The 12,488-nt window shown below is 38.7% G+C and overlaps 1 protein-coding gene across 9 annotated transcripts in view; it reads right to left on the reverse strand.

Annotated features, from left to right (window-relative positions):
• Positions 1–6,838: 6,838 nt before the first annotated feature.
• Positions 6,839–12,488, reverse strand: part of Stag1 (STAG1 cohesin complex component) — a 360,462-nt gene continuing 354,812 nt past the window's right edge. For all 9 annotated transcript variants that reach the window (XM_040269835.2, XM_005327048.4, XM_078043362.1 and 6 more), the window contains 4 exons: positions 11,904–12,014; positions 11,314–11,428; positions 8,937–9,017; positions 6,839–8,850 (listed from right to left, as the gene is read on the reverse strand). In XM_040269835.2, coding sequence (XP_040125769.1) covers positions 8,827–8,850; positions 8,937–9,017; positions 11,314–11,428; positions 11,904–12,014 — 331 coding nt within the window. In that variant the 3' untranslated portion in view covers positions 6,839–8,826. The remainder of the gene's footprint in view (positions 8,851–8,936; positions 9,018–11,313; positions 11,429–11,903; positions 12,015–12,488) is intronic.

Below are 12,488 nucleotides of genomic sequence, written 5' to 3' on the forward strand. Positions count from 1 at the left end.
TTTTTTTGAGTATCAATTTCATTTTTTATGGCGGAAGTCTGGAAAACCAAGGAAACTGGAAAGAAAACAGGATAGAGTATTACCACCTAGAGCCAGCCGGTCTTCATGTGGCACAAGGGTCTGGGTGTGGTGAGTGCTCCCCAGAGGCTCATGTGCTGGAGTTGGGTTCTCAATGTAGTGATGTTGGGGGGCTGGACCTTTGAGAGGTGGGATCTAGAGGTCCAGCCTCCCAGCGTCACTGAGATGATGTCATTTGGGATTGTGGGATCTCAGTGTCTCTCTCACTTCCTCTTTGGTGATATGATCTCCTGTCATGGGCTTCAGTTCATGTGACTCAACCAACAGGGACTTCCCCTTCTGTCTCTCTCTCTGTTGCTATAGGTACAGTAGAATGCACGGGCTTCTCTACCCCGGAGCTGTATTCCCAGCCCTTTTGATTTTTGAGATAGGGTCTCACTATGGTTTCCAGGCTGGCCCTGCACTCGGGATCCTCCTACCTCAGTCTCTTAAGTGGCTGGAATTACAGGCATGTGCTACCATGCCCAGCTTCACCTCTTTTATTGTAAAATTAGCCCACTTTAGGCATTTTGTTGTAGTAATAAAAAACTTACGTAATACTTCTATGTATTTTTCCCCTAAGAATTGATTTTTTTAAAAATGTATCAATGAGATAATATGTTTTTAGGGAAACTTACTTCATAGGCTTTGTTTTCCTTACTGGTTTCGATCCTTATCACCACATAAAAATAAATAAAATAAAGGTATTGTGTCCAACTACAGCTTAAAAATAAATATTAAAAAATTCAGTCTCTTCATTCCTTCATGCATTGTTGAGGTAAAGTGAGCTGTTGGTGATTGTGGTCTATGTGTCTAGCAGAACGGAAAGTAAGATGTTGTATCCCCTATTGATATTTATTTCCATAAATGTGGTCTCACATTTTTTTCCTTTTCTTGGTACCAGGGATTGAACTCAGGGGCACTCAACCACTGAGCCACATCCCCGGCCTTATTTTGTATTTTATTTAGAGACAGGATCTCACTGAGGTGCTTAGCATCTTACTGTTGCTGAGGCTGGCTTTGAATCACCATCCTCCTGCCCCGGCCTCCTGAGAAATGCCACCGCACCAGCTTGTTCTCACATTTTAAAAACACTTTATTGTAAAAGTCTTTAAACCTGTAGAAATGTTGTAGGAATTTGATATCTACCCTTCACCTGGATTCTCAGTCGTTCACATGTTCTGCCTTTGTTTCCTGACTTTCATAAACACGATACTTCATTAATCCAGTGGAGAGTACTTTCAGAATCATGATGCTTTGCTCTCAAACTGTAGTATGTTATTTTCTAGGAACAAAACCCATTGTCCTCCATAGTTTCTTTCATTTTCATTTGACATCAACACACTTGGGGGGTGGGTGCTTGCCAGCTCGCTGTACAAGTCCCTCAATTTGGATATATCTGATTATGTCCAGATGCTGAGATTCAGAGGAGCACTACAGAAACCTGCCCTTTGTCAGGTAAAGAAGTGCGTGTCCGTTTTTCCTGTTATTGGTAATCCACTCTGATCATGTGACTGCAGGTTTTTTTCCACTGGGTTATTACAACTTTCCCTTTATAATGAATAATTAATTTGTTAATTAATTAGTTCTGTCAACACTTAGCTGGTCGTTTTTTGGATCCACTGGTGGTTCTTGGCTTGGTGTTTGTGATCATTGTGACAGGCTGAGTTTCTAACTTCATGTGTCTATGTTGAGTAGTTGGAGCTCTAAGCAAAGAAGAGCTTTCTACTCTTTTTTTTCCCCTGTCAGTTTAGACTCATGGATTCTTTGAAGATGTTATACATTACTCATTTTTTTAAAAAAAATTGTTTTAACTAGTTGTACATGATAGTAGAAAGCATTTATGCATTTTGATATGTTATACATAGATGGGATATAATTTCTCATTTTTCTGAATGTACATGTTGTAGAATCATATTGGTCATGTAGTCATATATATACATACAGTAATAATGTCTGATTCATTCTATCTTTCCTATCCTCACATCCCCTCCCTTCACTGCCCTCTACCTAATCTAAGGTAATGCTATTCTGCTCTAGTGCCCCCTACCTTATTGTGAGTTAGCATCTGCATATTAGAGAAAACATTCAGACTTTCATCTTTTGGGATTGGCTTATTTCGCTTAGCATGATATTCTCTAACCATTTACTGGCAAATGCCATAATTTCTCTCTTCTTTAAAGCTGAATAGTATTCCATTGAGTATATATACACCACATTTTCTTTATCCATTCATCTACTGAAAGACACCTAGGTTGGTTCCATAGTTTAGCTATTGTGAATTGAGCTGCTATAAACATCGATGTGGCTGCAACACTGTAGTGCTGATTTTAAGTCCTTTGGGTATAAATCGAGGTGTGGGATAGCTGGGTCAAATGGTGGTTCCATTCCCAATTTTCTGAGGAATCTCCATTCTGCTTTCCATAGTGATTGCACCAATTTGCAGTCCCACCAGCAATGTATGAGTGTACCTTTTCCCTACATTCTCATCAACATTTATTGTTGTCTGTGTTCTTGATCATTGCCATTCTGACAGGAGTGAGATGAAATCTTAAAGTAGTTTTGATTTGCATTTCTCTAATTGCTAGAAATGTTGAACACTTTTTCATATATTTGTTGATCAACTGTATTTCTTCTTCTGTGAAGTGTCTGTTCAGTTCTTTGGCTCATTTATTGATTGGGTTATTTGTTTTTTGGGTTTTTTTTGGTGTTTTTTGAGTTCTTTATACATGCTAGAAATTAATGCTTTATCAGAGGTGCATGTGGTAAAGATTTTCTCCCAGTCTGTAGGTTCCTCTCTCCTTATGATATTGTTTCCTTTGCTGAGAAGAATCTTTTTAATTGGAATCCATCCCATTTATTGATTCTTGATTTTAATTCTTGCAGTTTAGGAATCTTGTTAAGGAAGTCAGATCCTAGGTCAATGTGGTGCATATTTTGTTTTTTTTCTATTAGGCACAGGGTCTCTGTTCTATTTTGAGTTGATTTTTGTGCAGGGTGACAGATACAGGTTTAATTTTATTTTGCTCCATATGGATTTCCAGTTTTGCCAGCACTCTTTGTTGAATAGGCTGTGTTTTCTCCAGTGAATGTTTTTGGCACCTTGTCTAGTATGAGATAACTATATTTATGTGGGTTTGTCTCTGTGTCTTCTATTCTGTATCATTGGTCTACAACTCTATTTTGGTACAATACCATGCTGTTTTTGTTACTGTAGCTCTGTAGTATAGTATAAGGTCTGGTATTGTGATGCCTCCTGCTTCACTTTTCTTGCTAAAGATTGCTTTAGCTATTCTGGGTTTCTTATTTTTCCAAATAAATTTCATGATTCTTTTTTCTACTTCTATGAAGAATGTCATTGGGATTTACTAAGAATTTTAATAGGAATTGTATTAAATATGTATAACACTTTTAGAAGTATGGCCATTTGACAATAATAATTCTGCCTATCCAGGAGCATGGGAGATCTTTCCATTTTGAATATTTATTATACTTTAAAATCAATGAGTTCATAATGAAACTTTTAATTCTAATCTTGGATTCCTGTTGTCTTAAATATATTTAGCTCATTTGCTCAGTGCTTCATAGCCAGCAAGCTTCAGAATCATTACAACTATGTCAACAATAAAGTTCAAGACTTTTTCTAATTCTCTTTTGTCTTTGAACTGAAGGCACATGGTTAAGTCATTTGTATTAGTGGTTATGTTTATCAATATGAGTTTTGAGTACTGTGTAGACTATTTAGAAACTATTTCCCAATTCTTTGTTGACTTTATTTTACTGAGTTTATAAAGCATCATGGGTCATTATACCAAAATTGGAGATTTTGTTTAAGGGTCATTCAGAAGTGCTGATCTATGATGTCCCATGGTGAGCCTTTCCTGTGGTGACAGCCCAGAGTTCTCCCACTGTAGGAGACCTTCCCTTGTTTGAGGTCTGTGGCTCCAGCTGGTTTGTTGTTCTGTAAGTCCTACTCGGATATTGACTCATTATTTCCCAGTCAACATGTGGCGATGTGTCCTCCACTTATCTTATTTCTAATAGTGCTATGGTTTGGATAAGTGTCCCTCAAAGGCCCATGTGTAAAGGCTTACTCACCATCCTGTGGCACTACTGGGAGGTGATAGAGCCTAGGGGTAGGAAGTTAGGTCATGGGGGACATGCCCTTGAAGGGAGTATTGAGATCCCAGCCCTTTCCTTTTTGCTTCCTGGCTGTCATGAGGTGAACAGGAAGCTACACAGACCCTCCACGACTTATTGTACCATCACAGGCCCAGAGCAACAAGGACAAGCATTTATGGGATGAAACCTCTGAAACTGTGAGCCAAAATGAAACTTTCCTCCTTTTAAATTGATTTTATCAGATATTTTGCCACACTAATTGAAAGCTAATACAAAGAGCTCTGCCCCCATTCCAAGTAGTCCTTAAAAGTTTGTTTTTATGATGCTGGGTGTTGGACCCATAGAACCTGGTGCGTGCTAGGCAAGTGCTCCATCACTGAGTACATCTCCGGCTCAGGGGTATTTGTTAGACCATTTTCCACACTCCTCCATCCTTTCTAGTTGGGCTGGGATTACTTTCACAGCAGTCCAGTGGTCTTTTTAAAAATTAATTTTAGTTGTAGTTGGACACAATTCCTTTATTTATTTTTATGTGGTGCTGAGGATCAAACCCAGCGCCTCGCATGTTCTTAGCTACAACCCCAACCCTGTCCAGTGGTCTTTATGGATCTCTGTAAGCTGGAACTCTGTTCTCAGCTACCATACTAACTGCATGTCCACATTTTTGTTGCCTTTCTCTGCTCTGGCTCCGCCACTGCTCTCCAAAGTTGTCAGCCCACATTAAAAGTTCTAGTCTGCCCCTCCCTTTCTTGCCTTGATTTCTGAGCCCACAGTCTGGTGACTTCCACCTTGCAGTACTTGCTATGAAGAACTCTAGTTTGCTTAATGTTCAAGGGCCTAACTTCTCTGTTCGTATTACCTGAACTCTTGAGCTCAAAAGCTGATTCCTCTTATAGCAGGATTGTATTTAAAAATAGCTGATTGTGTATTTCTGTTATTGTCTTTATTTCTAACTAGGCAGTGAGCTGCAGGTTGGCAGAGAGCATATTTGAGGTTCTTTATAAACTTCTCTTTGGCACCTACTACACAATCATCTGAAAGACTGTGAGCCACTGGGGAAAGGATGGTGGTGGTGGACTAGAATTTTAGAGACCTGTAAGAAGCAATCATTGAAGTTGGATGGCTAACCAACCTGAATGACTGTGGCCCAGCAGCTTAAAACTGCTTGGCAAATCCAATTCCTGAGAGTCTGCAATTTGGGATTCAGACCCTGCTTTGGTCATGACGGCTATGGTCCTGTGTGCTGTGGTCCATCCATACAGTAGTACATATAAGCTTTTTTTTTTTTTTGGTAGTAGTGATTGAACCCAGGGGTGCCTTACTACCCAGCTAGTTCCTCAGCCCTTTTTTGAGACGGGGCTAAGTTGCTCAGGCTGGCTGTGATCTTGAATTCCTCCTTCCCCAGCCTCTCAAGTAGCTGGGATTACAAGCAAGTACCATTACACTCAACTTTCATTATATTTTTGCAGTACTGGGAATTGAACCCAGGGTTCAAGCAAGCTAGGCGAGTACTTTATCACTGAGCTACGTCTTTTTTTTTTTTTTTTGAGACAGGGTCTTCCTTAGTTGTGCACACTGACCTTGAAACAATGATCCACCTGCCTCAGTCTCCAAGGTAGCTGGGATTGCAGGTATGCACCACCAAGTCTGGCTGAGCTTTTTTTTTTTTTTTTTTTTGAGGTATGTACAAGAAGTGTTTTACCAGGTTGTGGAATTTGGATGCCAAGAAGGGCATGTTGATGGAAGATGTAAAGGAACCAGCCAGGAAATTCCCTGGGCTGGACTAGGACTGTCCTATTCAGAAATCCAACTGGCCAAAGAAACATGAAGCTCCAGGATCTTGGACGCCTCTTTAGAGTGGACCGAAGAATGCCCTAAGCATGGTAGTAGGTTAGTATTCTCATTGGCTGTTGTATAGGAGTGACTTTCCCAACAGATGCTCTCACATTAAAGGCAAAAAGAAAAAAGAATTTTTTAAACCAGACAACTTGGGCTTACTGAGTAGAGGACTGTCATGTATCTGCCTTTAGACTGAGAATGGATAATATGATGAGCTGTCATAGAGGCAAGAGGCATTGCTAGGATCTTGCTGGACCTGCCCCTGCCCCTGCCATGAGTTACATAAACCAGTTCCTTTTGGGCCACACAAATAGTGAGTGAAGCTGAGAGCTGGGGAGTCACCATCATGCTAAGGCTCAGATTTCCTAAAGGAAAGTCACACCTATCCTCCTCAGCTTCCTGGAGAACTCACCTGCTTATTTCCCAAGTCCTCGTCTTTACTGCATAGGCATCTTAGGCTGTTTAATGAGCTCAGCCCAAAAAACATCCCAGGCTATGAAATATGTAGGTTGTGATTTCTTGAGAGAAGCCATTTTTTGCAGCCATGTAGAATTTAGGTGGTCTTCAAAGGGCCACTGCTAGGAGCAAACATAAGTGAGTTCAGGCAGGACAAGAACCTAGGTGACAGTGCATATTCATTTTCATGCCTCAAACTACAGAGGACTTGGCCTCCTCACTCTCTCCAGGGAAAACACCTAATATGGATAACCTCATCATCATTAAACAAATTGCCTGAAAGAGCAAATTCTCTTGAGCACAGAGGAAACAAATCTCCTTAAAGCTTTACCTAGTAGGAACAGTAGGATGACTACCACAAACCTGATTTTGAATAGTTTATTAAAGGAAAGGTGAAGCATCAGTTTCAAATTGTACAAAAGGAAAAAAACCTCATATTGCAAATGTACAATTTACAGAATTACTAGCAAAACCAATCAAGGAGACACTGAAAATACAAAAATTTGATTGACTTCAAACTCAACTGGAAACCCATTGGAGTAGATATTAAGACTTTTTTGTTGTTGCATGGTAGTCTGTAAGTTTAAGCATCTGTCTTCCACAAGAGACTACAAGCAAAGGATCAGTCTGTGCATATGTCAGGACCCCTCCTGGTTTGCTCCTTGACCAGAATCACAGGCAGGGCTGGATGGATAGGCCAGTCATTCCTGCTCCTTTACTTCCAGTGAAGCCCACATTTCTAGGAGAAAGACCCTAGCTCCCTTAACTGGAGCCCAGGAATTGCTGAATTAGCAGATAAAACATTTTTTGGTGACCAAGTTTTTTTTTTTTTTTAATAACTGTACAAATGTTGAGAAAAAATCTGTTTGCTTAAAAGGATGAATAAAATTATCTGTTTTGCTTTCCCACACAAAATATAATTAGAGGTGCACAGAATTTTTAAAAATGCTGTTAATTTTTGGTAAAAAGGGAAAGCCTCATGATTCTCTTGCAGCTACTTTAAAAACCAGCCCAGAAACAGCTGTGGATGGATTGGTTTGGAAATACTGAGGCTTATATTAAAAACAGAAGGAAGAGACTAAGTGGGCTTTTTAAAAAAACAGCAGCAGCAAGTCATAATAGTCTAATCAGATTATAATTTTAAACAATTGAAGACTGTCCTGAAGAGTCATACATTTTTCCCCAAAAAGAATTATTCTCAATACGCACATTTAACACTGAAATGTAGCTGTATTTCAAGGTAATCTTAGGAACTTCACCCTCTAAGCACAGACTTCTATGCAGCACATACTTCTATAATTGGCAAACTTAATTCACAAAATTAGCGCATAAGGATAGTAAGTGCATGGGAAGTAAACACAGTTATGTTACACTTAAAATTACTTTTGAATGGCAAAGGATTCTTCATGATTCTTCATTAAAAAAATGGAAGTCTGTGTAACTTGAATTTGGCAGGGCATGAAATAAGTGGTTAAAAACAGCAAACTGATAACTTGAACCATTTTTGTTTTACTGAGAATACTTTATTTGCTGGTAGAAGTTGCTAAAAATGCACAGAACAAATACCAATAGAAAATGCACTGTATTCGAATCTCCCTATTCTATATAAAATGAACTGAGTACAGCATCTGTTGGAAAAATGGCTGCATGGACATTTATTTTATGCCCATTTATAAATAAAAATAAACCTTTTTATTCAAGAGTATATAAAATCTGGGAATTCATATCCATATCCACAGAGGGTGTGTGGTTTTTGGCAGAGATGCACGGTGTCAGAATTCCATCTTAGCTTGTCAATGCTCTGTTCCTTCATGTTTCTGTGTTCTACAAGGTCAACCAAATCCAGTGAGCTCCAAAAACACTCTTCGGCGATTAGGATGAGCTGCTTACTCATAGATTTAATAAAAATGGTTAGCTTTTAAAACATAAAAAGGCAAAATGTTAAAACGGTTTTTAAATTGTACAACAGGAAAATAAAGTTAAAAATATTTTTTTTTTTTACTCAATGCTGAGTTTTCATAAAACAGGTGTATAACAGTGTTTCTTGACAGCTGTTTTAAAAATTTAAAATTTCTTCCTCCCTCCAGAAAAACACACAATCTGTACTACGTCCAATATTAGGACACAAATGATTTTTTTGGGGTCAGTCTTTCTGAGGTGACATTCACCATTTCCTTGGGTAGTTTACATGCTCCTCTTCTCTGTCACTGCAAAAAGGGATTGACCTTAATCATTTGATTAAAAAACAAATCAGATCACATCAAAAGTGTTTTTTTCCCCATACAAGCTATCACAGTATATAGGCCTCTAGCTCTAAATAATAGAGTTCCAGATTTGTATTTTCTTCAGACTTCAGAACATAGGCATCCCAAATCCCTAGAAAATGAGAAACACAATTATTAATTTCATGTATCTACATGACCTAAGAAACCATAAATAAAAAGCACTAATTTAATATTTACTGAATCATCTTCTATGATAGCTGCAGAGTCAAAGAAGTCTGGCCTCAGCTCAGCTCGCTCTCTTCGATTTCTTGATGGGGGCTAAAAAGAGAAATTAATATTTTTCTTGAGATCATTAAGACAATGTAATGTAAAAATCAGGTAACATTTCTGATGGTATAACTACACAGAAACATTAAGGGTCAATTATTATTATTATTTTGGTACTGGGAATTGAACACAGGGTGCTTAACTGCTGAGCCACATCCTAGCCCTTTTATATTTTATTAGGGGCAGAGTCTTGGTAAGCTGTTTAGACTGGGTTTGAACTAGAGATCCTCCTGCCTCAGTCTGCCTCAGTCTAAGTTGCTGGGATTACAGGTGTGCACCACGGTGCCCAACAATGGTTTTTTTTTTTTTCTTGAGTACTGGGGATTAAACTCAGTAGCACTTGACACTGAGCCATGTCCCCAGCCCTATTTTGTATTTTATTAGAGACAGGGTCTCATTGAGTTGCTTAGCGCCTCGTTAAATTGCTGAGGCTGGCTTTGAAATCTCAATCCTTTTGCCTCCACCTCCCAAGCCGCTGAGATTACAGGTGTATGACACTGTGCCTGGCCAAGGGTTGATTTTTTTTTTTTAATATTTATTTTTTAGTTTTCGGCAGACACAACATCTTTGTTTGTATGTGGTGCTGAGAATCGAACCCGGGCCGCACGCATGCCAGGCGAGCGCGATACCGCTTGAGCCACATCCCCAGCACCCAAGGGTTGATTTTTAAAGGAGAATGAGAAATTGGCTGTTTTATGCAACAGATTTTTAAAAAGTGAGCATGTAGATATTAATTTTGGGCCCACAAAACATATCTTCCCTTTTAAGTCACAGAATCATTATAAAAATGATTAAATACTAGGTGATGAATTTCAGTGAATTCTCCAAAATAGATAGTTTGAAAGCTACTGGGACTGAAGACAGGAAGGTTACAGATTCGAATGACATTTCTTATAAAAACTTTTCATTATGGAATCCTCAAATCACACAAAGCAGAATGTTATGGACTGAATTATGCCTCCTCCCTTGGCAATTTACAACTCCTAGAACCTTAGAATGCGATTATATCTGGGGCAGGCAGATCACAATTTTTTTTTTTAAATATTTATTTTTTAGTTTTTGGCAGACACAACATCTTTGTTTGTATGTGGTGCTGAGGATCGAACCCGGGCCGCACACATGCCAGGCGAGCACGCTACCGCTTGAGCCACATCCCCAGCCCCAAGATCACAATATTTTTAAAAATATTTTTTTTATTGTAGTTGGACACAATACCTTTATTTCACTTATTTATTTTTATGTGGTGCTGAGAATTGAACCCAGGGTCTCGCACGTGCGAGGCGAGCATTCTACTGCTGAGCCACTACCCCAGCACCGAAGATCACAATTTCAAGGCCAGTGTACATAACTTAGCAAGACCTTATCTCAAAAATAAAAAGGGCTAGGGATATAGCTTAGTGTGAAGTGCTTGCCCTGCATGTATGAGGCCTTGGGTTCAATCCCTGTAAGGCCAAGAAGGATAAAAAAAAAAAAAAAAAAAAAAAAAGAAGTATAAGGTCATATGAGTAAGCCTTAATTAAATGTAAACAGTTTCCTTATAAGAAAAGACCACATGAAAACAAAGGGAGAAGGCAGCTATCTATAATGTAAGGAAAAAGAACACAAAATGCAATCAACTCTGCTGATACTTTCATCTTGGATTCCTGGCTGTTCAAGCCAGTCAGTCTGTGGTATTTGCTATGGCAGTCCCATCCAACTGATGTACTGGGAAAGCAGTATGATGAATTTCCAGGTACTGATCACTTAGCTACAATTGTCAAACATTTGGTCAATCTTGCTTCATTGAGTCTCCTGTTTTTTCTTTCCCATGTCATTTTATCTATATTCAATGGTATTTTTAACTAATGGAAACTTTTAAAAAATATTAACACCATGCATTACTATTCCTGAAAAATGATTTCTTAGTATCACCTGTATCTACTCCATACTCAAATTTTCTTGTATAAATAATATACAAAACTGTTTGATATATATACTGCATTTGGTTGTTATGTTGGAGTATAGTATATATTGTCAGACTCCAATTTAAAGTACAAGATGCCAGATATACTATGTTGAAAGATCTGGGATGAGTTCTTTCTCAAGAAAAGGGGTTGGGGGAGGAATCAGACCCTGTTACTGCCAGAATTCAAAATATGATGGCTTTCAAAGCAGGCTTAAAAAACACATAAGTTCATCCAAGTACTCACTGTTGGTCAATGTTACCACTCCTCACCTCACAGCATTCAGAGAACAGAGCATCATCTTACCCCAATGCTCTCCTATATTTTAACAGAAATTTCCTTACTAGATCAATAACCATGGTGTCTTCAAATTCTTCATTCATATCTTCTAACTGGCTCCGGGATGACATCATCACATCTTCAAAGATGGGCTCAGCATCTTCCTCCATCAGACCCCGACTGATGAAGAAAAAATAGAGTCAGAAAGCTGTTTAGACTCATCAAATTTGGAGTTTTGGCTCTTCTAACCAATGAAAAGCACACCTCCTAATTATTTCTAACAGAGTACATAAATTATGATTCTGAACTTCAAGATAATTAAGGATCACACTCCTTTGATTCACTCAGATTTCTCTTCAAATCATGATAAGTAAATGCAAAACTAATGGAACATTTATTAAACTCTGTCAATTTCCCCCAAACTTTACATATGAAGAACCTGAGGCACAGGTGTTTTAGAGCTCGCCCAAGTCCATGTAGCTGGTAAGTGCTAGCATTTAAATGCCTGAAGCGTAGGAGCCCTCTATTCCTATTCTGTGCTGCAAAGCATATCTAGAATTATAACTTTAACTCCTAAGACTAAATATTAGAGACACCCAGAATGACTAGCATCACATAATTGTTATGATCTCAAGATAATCATTGTAACACTTACACAGCATGTCTTACTCCAGTTCTCACTTTCATGTAGTTCATTCCTGTTCTGTCCTTCCGATTTAAGTCTTCTAACTTCGGCTGGCCTAACCAAGAGATCTGCATCTGAGGACTAAGAAAGGGTACTATTATTCATTTTGTGGTGGCAGATTTGGCTAACCAGCCCCATACTAAGAAAGCCCTGGTTGGCTGACTTAATCCCCATAGGAGGAATCAGTTGGATTTATTTCAGTGCTTTTGTGAAAAGGGCAGTAAGTTGCCCAAAAAGATGACTCAGAGGTCTCCAAGAGAAGCAGGTTGGGGCTAGTTGGTAATGCTTTAAACTGTCGCCCTTGTTCTCCAAATCCCTGCTAAAGAATACTTCTCAGACCTGTTTCAGGCTACCACACCATTCACAGATGTGCCTTATTAGACAGCAAGCCTCTAAGGAACAGAAATGATACTATCCTTTCAGATTTTGTAACTTACTAAATTTAGTAACCTACTACATTTCTAATCTTTTCCATTTCAATCTACTGTTAGTTGTCTCTTATCCAGTTATTTATAGCATAACTCACTATATTCAGATAAACACAAATGAGGATCT

The sequence above is a fragment of the Ictidomys tridecemlineatus genome, chromosome 3 (genome assembly GCF_052094955.1).
Source record: "Ictidomys tridecemlineatus isolate mIctTri1 chromosome 3, mIctTri1.hap1, whole genome shotgun sequence".
Taxonomy (NCBI): Eukaryota; Metazoa; Chordata; class Mammalia; order Rodentia; family Sciuridae; genus Ictidomys; species Ictidomys tridecemlineatus.